Source organism: Pan troglodytes, chromosome 20 (genome assembly GCF_028858775.2).
Source record: "Pan troglodytes isolate AG18354 chromosome 20, NHGRI_mPanTro3-v2.0_pri, whole genome shotgun sequence".
NCBI classification, from domain to species: domain Eukaryota; kingdom Metazoa; phylum Chordata; class Mammalia; order Primates; family Hominidae; genus Pan; species Pan troglodytes.
In genome coordinates, this window is record NC_072418.2 from 44,990,900 (window position 1) to 45,008,924 (window position 18,025).

The 18,025-nt window shown below is 53.8% G+C and overlaps 2 protein-coding genes and 1 pseudogene across 42 annotated transcripts in view; 1 reads left to right on the forward strand and 2 right to left on the reverse strand.

The window, feature by feature from the left end:
• The first annotated feature begins 648 nt into the window (after positions 1-648).
• ZNF574 (zinc finger protein 574) lies at positions 649-6,114 on the forward strand. Of its 3 annotated transcripts, none has more exons than XM_016934233.4 (2): positions 649-841; positions 3,148-6,114. In XM_016934233.4, the coding sequence occupies exon 2, from the start codon at positions 3,168-3,170 to the stop codon at positions 5,856-5,858; it is 2,691 nt and encodes an 896-aa protein (XP_016789722.1). In that variant the 5' UTR covers positions 649-841; positions 3,148-3,167; the 3' UTR covers positions 5,859-6,114. The 3 variants fall into 3 exon arrangements, with proteins under 3 accessions (XP_016789722.1, XP_054529770.1, XP_016789723.1); XM_054673795.1 differs by lacking the exon at positions 649-841 and adding an exon at positions 1,008-1,059; XM_016934234.4 differs by lacking the exon at positions 649-841 and adding an exon at positions 2,576-2,920.
• Positions 6,115-11,351: 5,237 nt separating this feature from the next.
• Positions 11,352-18,025, reverse strand: part of POU2F2 (POU class 2 homeobox 2) — a 91,609-nt gene continuing 84,935 nt past the window's right edge. For 15 of the 39 annotated variants that reach the window (XM_063801751.1, XM_063801756.1, XM_063801753.1 and 12 more), the window contains 3 exons: positions 17,340-17,541; positions 16,994-17,211; positions 16,350-16,862 (listed from right to left, as the gene is read on the reverse strand). In XM_063801751.1, the coding sequence (XP_063657821.1) occupies positions 16,528-16,862; positions 16,994-17,211; positions 17,340-17,541 (755 nt within the window). In that variant the 3' untranslated portion in view covers positions 16,350-16,527. Of the gene's footprint in view, positions 16,863-16,993; positions 17,212-17,335; positions 17,542-18,025 lie in introns of those variants that run through there. The other 24 variants (XM_063801745.1, XM_063801748.1, XM_063801757.1 and 21 more) reach the window with 5 other exon arrangements.
• Positions 13,993-14,635, reverse strand: LOC107969551 (uncharacterized; annotated as a pseudogene).

An 18,025-nucleotide genomic window follows, 5' to 3' on the forward strand; every position in this document is an offset into this window, starting at 1 on the left:
TTTCTCCATATCCTCGCTCTCCTTGCTTCCCCTCTGACATTTCTCCTCTCTCCACCTCCCAAAAGTCCCCTCGGTCTTTTCTCTGTTTCTTCCTGTTGCCTTCATTCCCCTCCTTTTGATAAAGTGAGTCTGGAGCCTTGGTTTCCCTTTTCTCTCTCCATGTGACTGGTGCTGCATGCAGTTTGCCCTCTCCCCATCGCGCTAAGTGGTTTCACTTTCTCCCTCTGACCCTCGGGGAAACCACAAAGGTTCCCGTGCCTCCATTCCCCCGCTCCAGCCCTCAAGGTGCCGCGTGCCTCAATTTCCCAGGCTCTTTTCCTCCCTCTCCCTGTCCCCAACGCTGACTCCCTCACGGCGTCCCCAAGATGGCGCCCGCGGCCGCGCTCCGCCGCCTAACGTCATCGCGCCGTCCTCCGCTCAGAGTTCCCCTCTGGGGCCGTCGGAGGCGGAGTCGAGGAGGAGGAGGAGCATCCTCTAGGGAGGATTAAAGGGGCGGGCACTATCCACCCGAGGGCTGACCGGTGAGGGAACGACGCTAAAGGATTGGTTGGGCGCTGCGGGGAATCTCGACGCTCCTCACTATTGGCCCAAGCCTCAGAGACATGAACGTCGATTGGCCGAACGGCAGGGCCCGAGCGGGCAATGATTGGTTGCGTCCGGCCGTCCGTGCGGCGGCCGAGGAGGAAGGTGGGAGGGGCGTTGCTGAGGGTAGCTGGGGGCGAGAGCGAGGCTACGGAGCAGGCGAGAGGCGACGGCGAGAGCTAGAGCGGGCGCAGCGTTAGGGTGGCCGTGCAAGGGGAGCCGTGGCCCGGGCCCGGGGCGTGCGAGACGGCGGAAGCAGGTGAGCGCGAGCGGGCGCGCAGAGGCCGGCCGGGCTGCCCTCCCTGCCGCCGCGGCCTCCTCTTGCCAGGTCGCCTGCGCACTGAGGGCCTGAGGGGGTGCGCGCCGGGCAGTTAGGGCGGAGCGGCACCAACGGCCGACCCGGCGCGCGGGCAGCCGGGCGGGGGCCGGGCTGGAGCGGCGGGTGGGGAAGGGTCCTGGAGTCGCGTGCGGGGCTGAGTGAGGAGGGGCGGGGCTCGGGCTGAGGCTTTGGTGGGGCACCTGGGCGGGAAGGGGAGGCCTCAGAGCTGTCCCAGGAGGGCTCCGCGGCTCCCTAGGGTTTGGGGTAAAGGACTTGGTGGTGTGGCAAGTCCAGGACGAAGGGGCTGGGCCGGTTAGACGGCACGTGGGTGCCCAGTTAGGGGCTTAGGGCGTGAGAAAGATAATTAAGTTAATGCAGGGGAAAAATATCTAGTTCTTCCTGGAAAGAATTGGGGCGGTGAGAGGGGTTTTGGTGTGAAAAGATATTAGGAAATCGATATCCCCAAGGGAACGGTTTGGAGCTAAGGAGGGGTCCAGTTGTAATGGATGGGGTTAAATTAATGTGAAGAGGCCTTAAACCAATGTGTCAGGAGGTTGGGTACCCTTGGAATGCGTGGAGAGGGGTCTTTGTACAAAGAAGGATTAAGTGTATTTTAAAAGGGTGTCTGGGTGTCCCTAGAATGAGCTGGGGAAGGTAGTCTTTTTTAAGTACAGGTAATTAGGCCAAGGTGAAGATGGGATTTGGTTATTGGAAGGGGAGGAAGTAGGGTGGGAGAGATCTGTGTGCTAAAGTGAGGGGTGCCTGGGAATTCCTGGAATGAGACTGAGAGGTTGCTAAGACGCTGGGGGGTCTGAGTACCCCCAGAATAGGAGGCTGGTGAGAGGGGCTTGAGTGTGAGGAAGAGGGGTCTGTGCTGGATTAAGGTGGTGATGGGGGTTCTGTATGAGAATAGGAGGTCCGGGTATCCCTAAAGGGGGTTTGGGCAGCAGGAGGGGTGTGTGTAAAAGGAGCTTAAGCCATTGTGAAAGATGGGTGTGTGGATCTTTACACAAAGAAGAGGAGTTATGTTGCTACTAAGAGGAGGGTCTGAGCATCCCTAGAATGGGTTAGGGTGGGTTGGGTCTTTTAGCAAATTAAAAAAGATTAGGTTAATAATGTGGAGGAGGATCTGGATGTTCCTGAGATGGATTTGAGGGGGGGGGGGGTCTGTTTGCAAGAGAGGCATAGGTTGATATGAAATGAGGGTGTGGGCGTCCCTGAATGAGTGGCTGTGTATGAACAGGAAGGGTTTAAATCAATGGGAAGAGGGGATCTGGGTATCTCAGAGGGGATTAGAATTGTCGATTTGGTCTTGGTACAAAGAAGAGGTGATGAATGTAAAGAGTGGATAGATACCCTGGAGACAGGAGTTAGGGTGGTGGAAGGGCCTAGGTCCGAAGCGGGGAGGAGTAGGCTTTTGTGAAAATGGGTCTGGGTATTCTGGATAGGGGGTTAGGGTTGTAGGAGCGGGCCTTGATTTGTAGAGGAGGTTAAGTAATTAAACAGGGCTGCATATCATGAAGTGGTTAAGGTGGGCAAAGTCTGGGTGTGGAGATGGGTTAGGCCAGTGTGAGAAAATTTGACTGGGGGGAAGGGATATAGTTTGACGTGAGGAATCTGGGCACCTGAGGAAGAGTTGGTGGGTAGCAGGGGTTGCGAGTAAAGGGGAGGGGTGGCACCTTGTACAGTGCTGAAAGTGGAGTGGTGGGGCATTGGGTAGTTTGAGTGGTCTGAGTGTAAAAAGAAGTCTGAGAACCTGGGAGAAGGAGCAGAGGCCATGGGAGGGGTGTGGCTGGGAGAAACAGGTGGGGAAGGCCTATATGGGGTTCCAGTTGGGTACCTTGGAGAGGAATGGGGTGAGGTGAGTTGGTAAGAAAAGGAGTCAGTGGAAGGAGGTCTGAGTGGAGGTTCCCATGTGCTGGGCGGAACTGTGGGGCCCACTGTGAGGTGTGGGAGATGAGGGGACTGGACAGGTTACAAGGATCTGGTGGGTGGAGTTTGATGCAAGTTGATACAGAGGTGAGACTGTGGGTAAATTCCTGGGGAAGGGACTGCCTGGGAGATTTGTGTTTGGTGTTTGTTATGCTGAGGGGAGGAAGGATTATTGGGAGGGAGGCAGAATTTTAAAAATCGAAGGAAGAACTTAAGGGGGCATAGATCTAAGGTATTAGGAGTGGAGAGTGATGAAGGGAAGAGCTGAGGAATCGGTGACCTAACTGGTTTGTCCCCACTGTCTCCTCTTCCAGCCCAGGGCCTTGCTGCCGCCATGACTGAGGAATCAGAGGAGACAGTCCTGTACATTGAGCACCGCTATGTCTGCTCTGAGTGCAACCAGCTGTATGGATCACTGGAAGAGGTGCTCATGCACCAAAACTCCCACGTGCCCCAGCAGCACTTTGAGCTGGTGGGCGTGGCTGATCCCGGAGTCACTGTGGCCACAGACACAGCTTCAGGCACGGGCCTCTATCAGACCCTTGTGCAGGAGAGCCAGTACCAGTGCCTGGAGTGTGGTCAACTGCTGATGTCACCCAGCCAGCTCCTGGAGCACCAGGAGCTGCACCTGAAGATGATGGCACCCCAGGAGGCAGTGCCAGCTGAGCCACCACCTAAGGCACCACCCCTGAGCTCCAGCACCATCCACTACGAGTGTGTGGATTGCAAGGCTCTCTTTGCCAGCCAGGAGCTCTGGCTGAACCACCGGCAGACGCACCTCCGGGCCACACCCACCAAGGCTCCTGCCCCTGTTGTCCTGGGGTCCCCAGTTGTTCTAGGGCCTCCTGTGGGCCAGGCCCGAGTGGCTGTGGAGCACTCATACCGAAAGGCAGAAGAGGGTGGGGAAGGGGCGACTGTCCCATCTGCCGCTGCCACCACCACTGAGGTAGTGACTGAGGTGGAGCTGCTCCTCTACAAGTGCTCTGAGTGCTCCCAGCTCTTCCAGCTGCCGGCGGATTTCCTGGAGCACCAGGCCACTCACTTCCCTGCTCCTGTACCCGAGTCTCAGGAGCCTGCCTTACAGCAGGAGGTGCAGGCCTCGTCACCTGCAGAGGTGCCTGTGTCTCAGCCTGACCCCTTGCCAGCTTCTGACCACAGTTACGAGCTGCGCAATGGTGAAGCCATTGGGCGGGATCGCCGGGGGCGCAGGGCCCGGAGGAACAACAGTGGAGAAGCAGGCGGGGCAGCCACACAGGAGCTCTTCTGCTCAGCCTGTGACCAGCTCTTTCTCTCACCCCACCAGCTACAGCAGCACCTGCGGAGTCACCGGGAGGGCGTCTTTAAGTGCCCCCTGTGCAGTCGTGTCTTCCCCAGCCCTTCCAGTCTGGACCAGCACCTTGGAGACCACAGCAGCGAGTCACACTTCCTGTGTGTAGACTGTGGCCTGGCCTTCGGCACAGAGGCCCTCCTCCTGGCCCACCGGCGAGCCCACACCCCGAATCCTCTGCATTCATGTCCATGTGGGAAGACCTTTGTCAACCTTACCAAGTTCCTTTATCACCGGCGTACTCATGGGGTAGGGGGTGTCCCTCTGCCCACAACACCAGTCCCACCAGAGGAACCTGTCATTGGTTTCCCTGAGCCAGCCCCAGCAGAGACTGGAGAGCCAGAGGCCCCTGAGCCCCCTGTGTCTGAGGAGACCTCAGCAGGGCCCGCTGCCCCAGGCACCTACCGCTGCCTCCTGTGCAGCCGTGAATTTGGAAAGGCCTTGCAGCTGACCCGGCACCAACGTTTTGTGCATCGGCTGGAGCGGCGCCATAAATGCAGCATTTGTGGCAAGATGTTCAAGAAGAAGTCTCACGTGCGTAACCACCTGCGCACACACACAGGGGAGCGGCCCTTCCCCTGCCCTGACTGCTCCAAGCCCTTCAACTCACCTGCCAACCTGGCCCGCCACCGGCTCACACACACAGGAGAGCGGCCCTACCGGTGTGGGGACTGTGGCAAGGCTTTCACGCAAAGCTCCACACTGAGGCAGCACCGCTTGGTGCATGCCCAGCACTTCCCCTACCGCTGCCAGGAATGTGGGGTGCGTTTTCACCGTCCTTACCGCCTGCTCATGCACCGCTACCATCACACAGGTGAATACCCCTACAAGTGTCGCGAGTGCCCCCGCTCCTTCTTGCTGCGTCGGCTGCTGGAGGTGCACCAGCTCGTGGTCCATGCCGGGCGCCAGCCCCACCGCTGCCCATCCTGTGGGGCTGCCTTCCCCTCCTCACTGCGGCTCCGGGAGCACCGCTGTGCAGCCGCTGCTGCCCAGGCCCCACGGCGCTTTGAGTGTGGCACCTGTGGCAAGAAAGTGGGCTCAGCTGCTCGACTGCAGGCACACGAGGCGGCCCATGCAGCTGCTGGGCCTGGAGAGGTCCTGGCTAAGGAGCCCCCTGCCCCTCGAGCCCCACGGGCCACTCGTGCACCAGTTGCCTCTCCAGCAGCCCTTGGAAGCACTGCTACAGCATCCCCTGCGGCCCCTGCCCGCCGCCGGGGTCTAGAGTGCAGCGAGTGCAAGAAGCTGTTCAGCACAGAGACGTCACTGCAGGTGCACCGGCGCATCCACACAGGTGAGCGGCCATACCCATGTCCAGACTGTGGCAAAGCGTTCCGTCAGAGTACCCACCTGAAAGACCACCGGCGCCTGCACACAGGTGAGCGGCCCTTTGCCTGTGAAGTGTGTGGCAAGGCCTTTGCCATCTCCATGCGCCTGGCAGAACATCGCCGCATCCACACAGGCGAACGACCCTACTCCTGCCCTGACTGTGGCAAGAGCTACCGCTCCTTCTCCAACCTCTGGAAGCACCGCAAGACCCATCAGCAGCAGCATCAGGCAGCTGTGCGGCAGCAGCTGGCAGAGGCGGAGGCTGCCGTTGGCCTGGCCGTCATGGAGACTGCTGTGGAGGCGCTACCCCTGGTGGAAGCCATTGAGATCTACCCTCTGGCCGAGGCTGAGGGGGTCCAGATCAGTGGCTGACTCTGCCCGACTTCCTCTTTGGCACCTCCATGCCCTGTTGCTGAAGGCCCTCCAGCATCCCCTTAAGCATCTGTACATACTGTGTCCCTTCCTTTTCCCATCCCCACCACCTTGTAGGTTCTAAATTGGATTTATTCTCTTGTGAGGGGGGTGCTCTGGGGTCCTTGACACACATAAAGGTGCCCCCGCCACCTTCCACCTCTTAGCACTGGTGACCCCAAAAATGAAACCATCAATAAAGACTGAGTTGCCAGCAGTGTGTAGAGTGGAATTTGGGAGTCATGGGTCTTACCTCTCATGGCTGCATCACCAACCCAGAAGTGGGCCTGGCAGGTATTAGGGGTAGTAGGAGCTCAGTAAACATTTGCTGGGCTGAAGAGAATGACCTGGTGTTCATGGGCATGGCTCTCAGAGCAGGGCCTTCACTTTACTGCTAGATGGAGGTAGCATGGCTCTCTTGCCACTAGAGGTCCCATGGCTCTGTGGAAAAGCTCAAGAGTGTTTGTACTGGTGGCAGGAACTTTCAGAGAAATCAGATTCTTACACTCCTGTCCCTGACTCCTGGCCTGATGTGGACCTTGTCTCCCAAAGCCATCTGATTTTCTCATTGATCCCCAAGAGCAAATGCAGGTTGGCATGATCTCTAGAGCTGTGGAATTAAAGGAGATTCTGAATATGTGTCTGGACGTAGGAAGATTCATGAGAGGTGGTGACTTGAATTCCCCTGGAGTTGGACTTTGGCTCAGCCAACAGATTTTTATTGTGAGTGATGGATTGTTGGGATGGCTGGCCAATGTTTGAACATCTAGTCAGTCTCAAGTACTACGTAACTGAATAATATTCACACTGATTACGTAAGAACATTTTGCAGGGAAGGAATCTCCAGTCAAAAGCATTGAGATGACTTGCCCAAGGTCAGATTCAGTCCAGGCAGGGCAGAGCTTGAATTTAAGCCTGATTTCATTTCATTTGGTTTAATCACCCATATGCTTTTCTCTCTACTCTGTTGCCTTCTGCATACTTTGGGGAGGGTGGCAGAGACAAGATGGGAGTATGTGACTGGTGGGATGCTAGGCTGCTGTGCTAGCCTTGCTTCTGAGACCCCCCACTCTCCCCAAAGATTATTCCAGATCTTTCTGTTGAACTCTTTTTCCTTTTTTTTTTTTTGAGTTGGAGTCTTTGCCGCCCAGGCTGGAGTGCAGTGGTGTGATCTCGGCTCACTGCAGCCTCCACCTCCCAGGTTCAAGCGTTTCTCCTGCCTCAGCCTCCCGAGTAGCTGGGATTATAGGCGCGTGCCACCACACCCGGCTACGTTTTTGTATTTTCAGTAGAGACGGGGTTTCACCATGTTGGCCAGGCTGGTCTCGAACTCCTGACCTCAGGTGATCCACCTCAGCCTCCCAAAGTGCTGGGATTACAGGCATGAGCCACTGTGCCCGGCCTGAAAGAACTCCTTTTTTAAGACAGGGTCTCACTCTATCACCCAGGCTGGAGTGCAATGGCACGATCTCGGCTCACTGCAACCTCCGTCTCCTGGGTTCAAGCAATTCTGCCTCACCCTCCCAGGTAGCTGGGATTAGAGCTGCGCACCACCATGCCAGGCTAGTTTTTTGTATTTTTAGTAGAGACAGGGTTTCACCATGTTGGTCGGGCTGGTCTTGAACTCCTGACCTCAGGTGATCCACCTGCCTCAGCCTCCCAAAGTTCTGGGATTACAGGCATGAGCCACCGCGTCTGGCCTAAAACAAATTCTAATAATTGTTCTTGTAAAATAAATGACATAACATTTGAAAAGTTAATGTATTAAGGTTCTGTTTATACAAAAAAAAATCAGGTTATGTGTGTGTGTGTGTATCCTACCTGTTATATGTATATAAATTACACAATAGATACAGTAAATAATATATATGTATATAAAGATTTTTTTATAGTTTGTTTTACTCTCTAGACATACAAACATACATTTTAATGCTTATATACATATATATAGTTCCAAATCCTAGGATTTGGAGTATTCTTTTTAATTAAGTTCTAGGGTACATGTGCAGAACATGCAGGTTTGTTACATAGGTATACACATGCCATGGTAGTTTGCTGTACCCATCAACCTGTCATCTGCATTAGGTATTTCTCCTAATGCTATCCCTCCCTAGCCCCTCACCCTCTGACAGGTCCTGGTGTGTGATGCTACCCTCCCTGTGTCCACATGTTCTCATTGTTCGGCTTCCACTTAAGAGTGAGAACATGTGGTGTTTGGTTTTCTGTTCCTGTGTTAGGTTTTATTTTTATCTTTTTATTAAAAATGGGGTCTTGCTGTGTTGGCCAGGCTGGTCTCAAACTCCTGGCCTCTAGGGATCATCCCATTTTGGCCTCCCAAAGTGCTGGGATGAGAGGCATGAGGCACCACACCTGGCCTGTTTTTTTCTATTTTTCAGAGTCTCGCTCTGTCACCCAGGCTGGAATGCAGTTGCACAATCACAGCTCACTGCAGCCTCAACCTCCTAGGCTCAAGTGATCCTGTGATCCTCCTGCCTCAGCCTCCCAAGTAGCTGGAACGACAGGCAAGCACCACCACGTCTGGCTACTTTATTTTGTAGAGATGGCGTCTTGGGTTCTGTTTGGTTCTGACTGTGCCACCTTGAAGATGGGCCTGAACCAAATGATCTTCCTCCATGTACTATTTTTATGTCCCATCCCTGCTGATTTGTTTTGAGAGTTGAGGGGCTTTGCTTTCTTTGTCTTGCCAAAACACTGCAATGCTGACACTTTTTGTCTTACTAAATATGAAACCTGTCTTTCACTCTATTCCTTTTTCCTGTGCCTCAATTCCCCCAACCCTCACTATCGACTTTGCAGGATCCCAGCACCTGTGTGCCAAGCATACATTAGAGGATGGAACAGTGCTGAGGAAACGCAACAGCTTTTTTTTTCCTGAGATGGAGTCTTGCTCTGTCACCCAGGCTGGAGTGCAGTGGCATGATCTCAGCTCACTGCAACCTCTACCTCCCAGCTTCAAGTGATTCTTGTGCCTCAGCTGCCCGAGTAGCTGGGATTACAGGTGTGCACTACCACACCCGGCTAATTTTTGTATTTTTAGTAGAATGGGTCTTCACCATGTTGGCCAGGCTAGTCTTGAACTCCTGGCCTCAAGTGATTCACCGGCCTGGGCCTCCCAAAGTGCTGGGATTATAGGCATGAACCACCATGCCCAGCCTTCCAGTGCATTTTCATTAATACCACTTCTGCTTTTCAGTGGTGAGGTCTTAGGGATCAGTCCATGGCCTGAGGGCCTGTGGAAGCTGTTGCTACTGCCAAATAACAGATGGGCACAATAATTTGAGTAAGAGTTAATGTTGCTCTAAAAAGGAAGGGGGTTGGTGTGTACATTGTATCACCAGAAAACTTCAAAAGCAACTCTGGTTGGTTGGTTTGAGACAGGGTCTCGCTCTGTCACGACCCAGGCTGGAGTGCAGTGGTGCTATCATAGCTCACTGCAGCCTTGGCCTCCTGGGCTCAAGAGATCCACCTCAGCCTCCTGAGTAGCTGGGACCACAGATGCACACCATCATGCCCAGTTAATTGTGTTCTTTTTTTTTTTTTTTTTTTTTTTTTGAGACAGAGTATTGCTCTGTCACCCAGGCTGGAGTGCAGTGGCACAATCTTGGCTCACTGCAACCTCCACCTCCCAGGTTCAAGTGATCCTTCTGCCGCAGCCTCCCAAGTAGCTGGGACTACAGGCATACACCACCACGCCCAGCTAATTTTTGTATTTTTAGTACAGATGGGGTTTCACCATACTGGCCAGGCTGGTCTCGAAGTCCTGACCATTATAATGATCCACCTGCCTTGGCCTCCCAAAGTGCTGGGATTCCAGGCGTGAGCCACCACACCTGGCCCAATTTTGTTCAATTTTTGTAGAGATGGGGTCTCACTGTGTTGCCCAGGGTGGTGTCGAGCTCCTGGGCTCAAGGGTTCTTCCTGCCTTGGCCTCCTAAATTCTAGGGTTACAGGCATGAGCCACCACACATAGCCTGTTTTTTTTGTTTGTTTGTTTTTGAGACGGAGTCTCGCTCTGTCGCCCAGGCTGGAGTGCAGTGGCACATTCTCAGCTCACTGCAAGCTCTGACTCCGGGTTCACGCCATTCTCCTGCCTCAAGCCTCCCAAGTAGCTGGGACCACAGGCGCCTGCCACCACGCCCAGCTAATTTTTTGTATTTTTAGTAGAGATGGGGTTTCACCGTGTTAGCCAGGATGGTCTCGATCTCCTGACCTCGTGATCCACCCACCTCGGCCTCCCAAAGTGCTGGGATTACAGGCGTGAGCCACTGCACCCGGACTTTTTTTTTTTTTTTTTTTTTGAGATGGAGTCTCGCTCTGTCGCCTGGTCTGGAGTGCAGTGACACGACCTCAGCTCACTGCAGCTTCCACCTCCCGGATTCAAGCTATTCTCCAGCCTCAGCCTCCCGAGTAGCTGGGTTACAGGCGTGCGCCACCATGTCCGGCTAATTTTTGTATTTTTAGTAGAGACGGGGTTTCGCCATGTTGGCCAGGTTGATCTTGAACTCCTGACCTCAGGTGATCCGCCCGCCTCGGCCTCCCAAAGTGTTGGGATTACAGGCATGAGCCACCACTCCCGGCATTTTTGTTTGTTTGGTTTTGGGTGGTTTTTTTTTTTTTTTTTTTTGCATTTTTTTGGTGATGTGAAAAAATGACATATAACTCTTCTGTTAATTTATTTGACTATTTGTGAGGCTGAAACTTTTTAATGTGTTAATTGAAACTCTGGTTTTAAAGAGTCTCTTTAGTCCTCTGGGGAAGCATCCAGGGATGGAAATGGAGAGGTATTTGCTGGTTTCCTGGCTTTCTCATAGTTCTCATGTATTGAAGACAGTGTGCTGGAGCTCAGTCCTAAGCACTTCACTTAGACCATCATCCTACAACCTTGTGAGGTAGGTATTGTCCCTTATTTACAGATGAGGACACAGAAGCTCACATATTGAAGGTCATATATTTATAAAATGGCAGAACTGAGATTTGAATTCAGAAGTATGAATTCATCCTAAATTCAAAGACTTGGTTCTTTGGCAAGAACATTTGTGCAGGTTTTACTTCCAAACATTCACTATTTTTTAAATTTTAATTTTTTTTGTTTTTGTTTTTGTTTGCTTTTTAGACAAGGTCTCTCTCTGTTACCCAGACTGGAGTGCAGTGGCACGATTACGGTTCACTGCGGCCTTGACATCCCGGGCTCAAGCAATCCTCCCACCTCAGTCTCCCAAGTAGCTAGGACTAGACAACAGGCACATGCCACCATGCCGAGTTGAGTTTTTGGGGCTTTTTTAGAGAAGAGTTCTATGTTGCCCAGACTGTGAACATTCACTATTGGAACAGAAGTAAAACACTCCCCTCCCCAGCATACAGATCTCCAACCCCACACCCTGATTTCTTCACCACTCTTCCCAGGACAGAGAGGAGACCAAGGGAGAGCAGGCATCATTTCTCTCTGTACAGTTTTTAATTTTTTATTTTTTGATGTTTGTTGTTCAGATGAATGACACACTCAAGTTACAAAAATGGGGCCTTAAAAGAAGCACATTGTACAATGAACAAGCAGATTGGAGTTAAGAACACTGAAACACTAACCCGCTACCACGAGAAGAGACAGGGAGGGGGTACAGGAAGGGAAGGAAGGGGCTACCAACACAGGGGTCAGACGGAACTGAAAGGGAGGCTAACTTGGTGAGGATGGAGGAAAGGCAGGTCTACTCCAGGGCTGATTTCTGGATGCCGGTTCTTGGGCACCCTTGCCTTGTACTTGCCACCCCCTCCAACTTCACCCACCCCCATTCCAACCTGGTCATTCTGGGTGGTGAAAGACACCCACACCAGAACGGGCTGCGCCAATCAGGTCTTTACGAAGTAGGGTGGTCACCTTGCCCTAGTGCAGCCCTGGATTTGGAAGGTGATGGTGGAAGCAGTGGGACAAGAGGCCAGAAAGGAGTTGAAAGTTCAGGCCCCTGCTCTTCCCAAAGACTCCTCGCCCATTCCCCACCCTGCCATTATCCAAAGGCTCTCTACGAGTTGCCGAGAGAGGCCCCCAGTCACCCTGCAATTATATAAATAAATAAATACTGAGCCCCTGGGTTTGGGGGACATATTGGGGGAGGGGCAGCAAGGATAGAGGACAGGAAAGAGAGGAAGGGGAGGGAGGCAGAAGGGAGGGGTCACAGACATAGTAAATAGTTGTCTCCGTCCCAGCAACACTTCTCTCTGGATTTTTCTCTCCTTTTGTTTGTTTAACAAGGAGCTAACAATTCAAGGACAAATACTTAAAAATATACATTATTTTTTCTTTGTTTCCGCCTTTGTCATCGTCGTCTTGCTTTGGAGACTGCTGAGGTCAAAGTTTAAACCGCATGAAGGACTTGCGGCTTGGAGTTTTTGTGTTTTTTTTTTTTTTTAATTTTTATTTTTAATTTTTTTTCACTTTTTTTCCAACATATAAAAAGGTAGCGGAGTTGTCTGTGGGTTTTTTTTTTTTTTTTAATGGTTAAATCTTTGGTTTGTTTCTTTTTTCTCTTGGAGGCCTTTATCTCTCGCACTTGCCTTTCCCACTCAGAGACCAGTGGGGGCCCGCGTGTCTCAATCTTGCTGTCTGTCTCACTCTCTCTCTCACTCAGGTCCCCCTACCCTGGGCTAGAGGAAGAGAGAGGCACCCTGGTATTCGTGTGGGTTAGAAAAACTAGTCAAGTCAAGAGGGCACCCTGACTTGGCTAGTCCCTCGCCAGATCTCCCCAGGGCTTGGAGAGCCCGTCATGGCCTTCTCCAGGGAGATGGATGGAAAACTCATATCCTTCCCCTCCTCCTGATCTCAGCCCCAACTCCTACTGGGGCTTGGGTTCCCCATCCCTACCCACCCCCACACACACACCCACCCCACCCCCCAGAAGAGAACAGAGAGAGGTGGTTTAGTTACTGGCATCAATTTTTTTTTTTTTTGGCACAATGAAAAGGCCCACCATTAGGGTAGACCCAGTCTCTGTCCCTCCCTTAAGTAGGAGGTCAGGGTTGGGGAGAAGAGAAATTCAGAGGGCTCCCCACTGCTCCAACCCACTCATCTCTCCTCTCTTTCTAGCCCAGGCCCTTGGCCCCCAACCTCGGACATCTAACCTAGCCCATAGCCTAGCCTGGGGTTGCCCTCCCCATCCCCCACATAAAGCTCCCCAGCCCTCCAACTCTCTCGCTCACACACAGACACACGGACATAGGCTCTGTACAGACCACAAAATAAAAATGATGAGATAGTTTTGTTTCCCGGAGTCGAGACGGGGGACCAGAGTGTAAGGGGCAGATGGGGGTGGGGGGCATGAATTCCCCCATCACCTTCCCAACCCTGGCTCCCTCCAGCCCCCCAGCCCCTTGCCCTGGCTGGCCCCCAGCCAACGATATTTGGTTTCCTTTTTTTAACATTAAAGTTCTATGAGGTATTTGGTGCCTTATCTCGAGTCCTCAGGGGAGGGGGGCCCAGGGGGAGACCTGGGGCTCACCTGCCCCTCCCTCCCTCCTACCCCCTTCCCAATATTTGGTTTCACAGCTGTAGTTAAAGCTTGGGATTTGGTTATTTTTCCCCCTCCCAGGAATTTTTTTCTTGTTTTTCTTTTCCTAGGTGTGAGGGTTGGATGGGGAGGGTCCCCAGCACCCCCGGCTGCACAGGGGTCCCTCCACCAACATCAGGGCATCTGCCCCATCCCTGCCCCCTGCTCCTCCTCTCCTCTTTACCCCACTCCCACATACTGGGGTGGGGAGAGGTCCCAGGTGGTGGGACTTGATGGGGAGGAAGCAGGATGAAGTGGGTGGTGGTGAGTCCTGGATTTTCTTTCCTTTTTTTTTTTTTTTTTTTTTCCTTTTTGGTCTAGAATCATAGTTTTTGTTTGAGTCATCTCCACCATGCCTTCCATGCTGCCTGTCTTCTCGGAGGGGGTTTTTGGTTGTAATTCCTTTCATTTTGCTCTGCTCAAATGTCCTTCCTATTTGGTCAGGAGCCCTTGGCCCCCTCTCCACCCTTGGGCTGGGGCCCAAGCCCTCTTGCCAGTCCCTTCTCTCTTCAGGAAATAAACATGGACAAACTCAGAGGTAGGGTAAGGGCAGGGAGTCGTTCAGCGGAGATGCTTACATTCCGGTGAGGTTGGGTAGACAAGGTGCCAGGCCCCATCGTGCCGGGGTGGGAGGGGCGGCTACTTCACCACTGCCCGGACAAGGCACCCAGAGGCCCCTGCAATGGCCGAGTCTCTGCTGCCTCCGTCGCCCAGCCCAACAGTTTCATTTCCCGGGTGGGAGAAGGGAGACAAGGAAAAAAGAGAACGCTGAGGCCTGGAGCTCCATCTGCCTCTCCTCAGAGTGTCCGGCAGAAAGTGGAAGCTGCCCAGGCCAAAGCCCTGCGGTCTCAGGGCTCTCCTCTCTCTCTGCTCCTGCCCAACAAGGGGCAGGGGCCACACTACGGCTGTCAGGCCCCACCCTGATTTCAATGGCTCGAGTCCTTCACTGCAACACTTTGGTTTGAGGAGAGACACAGAAAGAACAAGATTGAGAGAGAAGAGAGGAGAGCAAAGGGAGAGAGAGGAGACAGGAAGGAGGAGAGGAGAGAGGAAGGAGGGGAGGAGAGAGGAAGGAGGGGAGGAGAGAGGAAGGAGGGGAGGAGAGAGGTCAGACAAAAGAGAACCGAAAAAGAAATCAAAGGAGGAATCAAACCACCCAAAAGTTGTTAAGTTTTCCTTCATCTGTTCTTTTTGCTTTCTTACTCCTTTTTTTCCTGTCTTTTTTTAAAGCTTTTTCAGTTGATTTGGGAGGGGAGTTTGGGGCTCTTCACCCCTGTCCCTGACACCCTCTCTCAGCCCCGCCCACCCGCTTCCATCTGCCCTGGCCGAGGGACAGGCCCTGCCCCAGCCGCCCCCTCCGGCTTTCCCAAAGACGACGTCCATGAGGTATTTGTGAAGAGAAAGAAGCATCCGTCCTTCCATCCGCCTTGGGGAACAAGGGCCTGGACCACCGGTGCAGGGGCTTGGCTCCGCCTCGCGGTTCCATCTTATTCTTGAAGAGTCCTCATCTTCTTTCCCTTTTATATATATATATATTTATATATATATATATAAATTCTTTTTTCTAGTTTAAATTTATTGTTTGTTTGTTTCTGTTTTTTTGGTTTTCAGTTCAAAACTTTGTTGGCCTCCACAATAGCAGGAGGGCAGGGTGGCTCCCAGTGGTGTCTCTCCTCTGTCCGTCGTCAGTGGAGACGTGTCCGGGGCTGGTCAAACACAGGGTCCAGCCAAGAGTTGTGGAGGTCTTGTGGGAGTGGTGGCCACCACCGCGCCCTCTCAGATGGGGACCACAGGCTGTGGCACTGTCTCCACCACATGGACCCTGATGGGGATGCCATCTCGAGGAACCCCACCACTGGGGTGTGTGCGTGTGTGCATGTGGGGGGAGGGAGAGGCATTCGCCAGTACCAGAGGGGCACAGGGTGGGAAAAGCGAGGTGAGTTCTCTTTTTGGTTTCTGGTTAATGTCAAAGAACGTGAAGGATCCCACGGATAGGCACTGGAATATGAATTTTTTTTTTTTTTTCAGGGAAACAGACAGGATGGAAAAAGACAAGTGAATGCCCTCAACTGAATGTCTTCATCCCCTCTTGCCTGAAATTTCCACCTTCCCATAGGCTGGGGAGGGAGTCAGTTCCAGAGCAGAGGAGGGTGACAGGGTTGAGGAGGGACTTGTGAGAGCTAGAACTTGGCAAAATGGCCTAGCCCACCCTTCAAAGGGGAAAAGAGGGAGGAACAGGGGATGAAAAGTTGTCCGCAGGCCTTCCCTTGAACTCTCCCCTGCTGGGGGGAGGGAGGAGGTTAAAGCAAGACCCCCTGCCCAGGTGGGGAGAGCTGGGGGCCAGGGGAGAAGGGGACACATGGTAGGGACACATTCTGTTGAGCACAATGCTAAAAATTCTGTACATCCTTTGGATGAAGCTACTGAATATTTGGTGTAAGGTTGTTCAGGCCCTTTCTCTTTCACCTTCTGGAAAAGAACATTTGGTGGGTGGTGCTAAGCCCCAGCCCATCTGCCCAGGCTGTGCCCTGTCTTCGCTGGCCCAGGGCTGGGGGCTGGGATTAGGAAGCTGGCATCTTCTCTTTTTCCTTCTGTAGCCCCCACGGGGGAGGCAGGGTTGGGGGTTGGTCCCACAGCCAGGGCTCGGTGGCATGAGGTCTGACCTGCTGGAGGCTTCTCCGCCCCTGGCTGGGGTTTTTATTTGGCGTCGTAGCAGTGAGGGTGAGCACGCTGAGGTCTGGCTCGCGACTGGTTTTTTGGTTTGTTTGATTTTGTGGGGTTTTTTTTTTTTTTGGTTTGTTTTTGTTTTTTTTGTTTGTTTGTTTTTCACCTCTGGTTCCTTTGGGGCAGCTGGTTTCTGTTGTGATTATTTTTGGTTTTCTCTTTTGTTGGTTAGTTTCTTTCCTTTTTTTTTTTTTTTTTTTTTTTTGGTTGGTTGTTTTTTTGGTCTTTCCTCCCTTGTCACTCCTGCTCTGAGGACCCTCTGCGTCCCCACCACTGGCCTCCTCGCCCTCTTCCCAGGCAAGGGACCAAGGCAGGGACCAGAGGAATGAGAGGGGAGGCATGGCTGGCCCTCACTCAGGTTTGGACCCTGCCTCGGGCCCCCCTGGACCTCCAGGGGTCTGTGCTGCCGTCTCGCTGCAAGTGGAGGAGGAGGAGGATGAGGATGAAGAGGATGAGGAGGAGAGGCCAGGAGACTTGCTGGAGATGGAGGCTGCCACAGCCGCAGCCGCTGCTGAGACCAGGCCCACACCAGGTGGGGTGCTGAGCAGGGGCAGCCCAGCATGGTTCAAGAAGAGCGGCGAGGTCACCAGGCCAGGGCTCCCCGGGGCTGCGCCGGCTGCCCCCAGCACCAGATTCCCGCTGCCATCAAGGCTGGTAAGGGGCAGGGTTCCACCAGAGGCCAGGGCTGGCGGGGAGAGAGAGAGGCTGGGCTAAGGGCACGCCGGGCCAGGGGAGACCTTTGCCTTCCAGCATCCTGCCCAGAGTGCCCCCCATCTCCCCATCGGTCCCACTGACCCCCATCAGCACCCCTCACACCTTCCCCAAAGGTGAGATGGGTATGAAGAGGCGAGCAATGCAGTGAGCAGGGGCGGGATGGCATGGCTGGAGCAGCAATGGCAGGGCTCGAGGCCCCAGAGGATAGGGCTGGTGACGATGGGTGTGACATGAGGCAGCACGCACCTTGGATAGTGGCCAAAGGGTTGTTGCTCATGAGGGCTGGACTCAGCCCGGAGCTCAACCCCACCATTGTGCTTCTGCAAGAGGCAAAGCAGAGGCATTAGCAGGGGCAGGGACCTGCCAACATAACTGGGGTGCCGCTCCCCACCCTAGAAGCAGCAGCGACCCTGCTTCTCCCCACAGCTTCCCACGTGCACCCACTTACCCCGTGCTGGGGTTCAGGCCTGACAAGCCGATAGCCGAGTGGCTGCCTTGAGGGCTGGGGTTTGTGCTGTTGGTGGTGGCCGGGGGTGGGGGAGTGACAGAGGGGATGGAATTGAGGGGGGGCGCAGCCCCGCCCCCGCCCCCACCCCCTCCAGCTGTCCGGCTGGGGTGGAGCGTCCCCACAGCTGAGGATAAGGTAGTAACTGCCAGAGAGAGACAGAAAGATGGGGTCTTCAGCTTCCACTCGTCCCCCACTGAGGAACCTGGGGTCAGCTCCTACTTGTCCTCCCGCCCAGCTCATGCAGCATCTCCTCAGTCAGAACAGCCTTAGACCTCCCTGCCCTCTCTTCCCAGAGTCATTTTCCTGTGCCTCTGCCATGGTGACCCCTGTCATAACAATGGAAGTCAGAGCAGCTGCTTCCTGCTGAGCCCTGGCACTCTACACTCCCTGCCCTGAACCACTTTTTTACCGACTAGAAACAGGGGTGCCCAGGAGACAAAGCCCTATGGCTCCCTCTAGGGGCTGGGGAGGGGCGAAGGGTGCCAGGCACACTGCCACATCTGAGGGATGGGCAACCTGGCAGGGGCTGAGGGCCCAGACTCAGCCAGACTGCTGGGGTAGAAACTCCTGGCTCTGTCTCATCCCAGTGGTGCCCTTGGGTGAGTGCCTTAACCTCTCTGACCTTC

Bases quoted from the DNA above. Each gene is read 5' to 3' on its own strand.
- ZNF574 (XM_016934233.4), top strand. From the start codon at position 3,168: ATGACTGAGGAATCAGAGGAGACAGTCCTGTACATTGAGCACCGCTAT.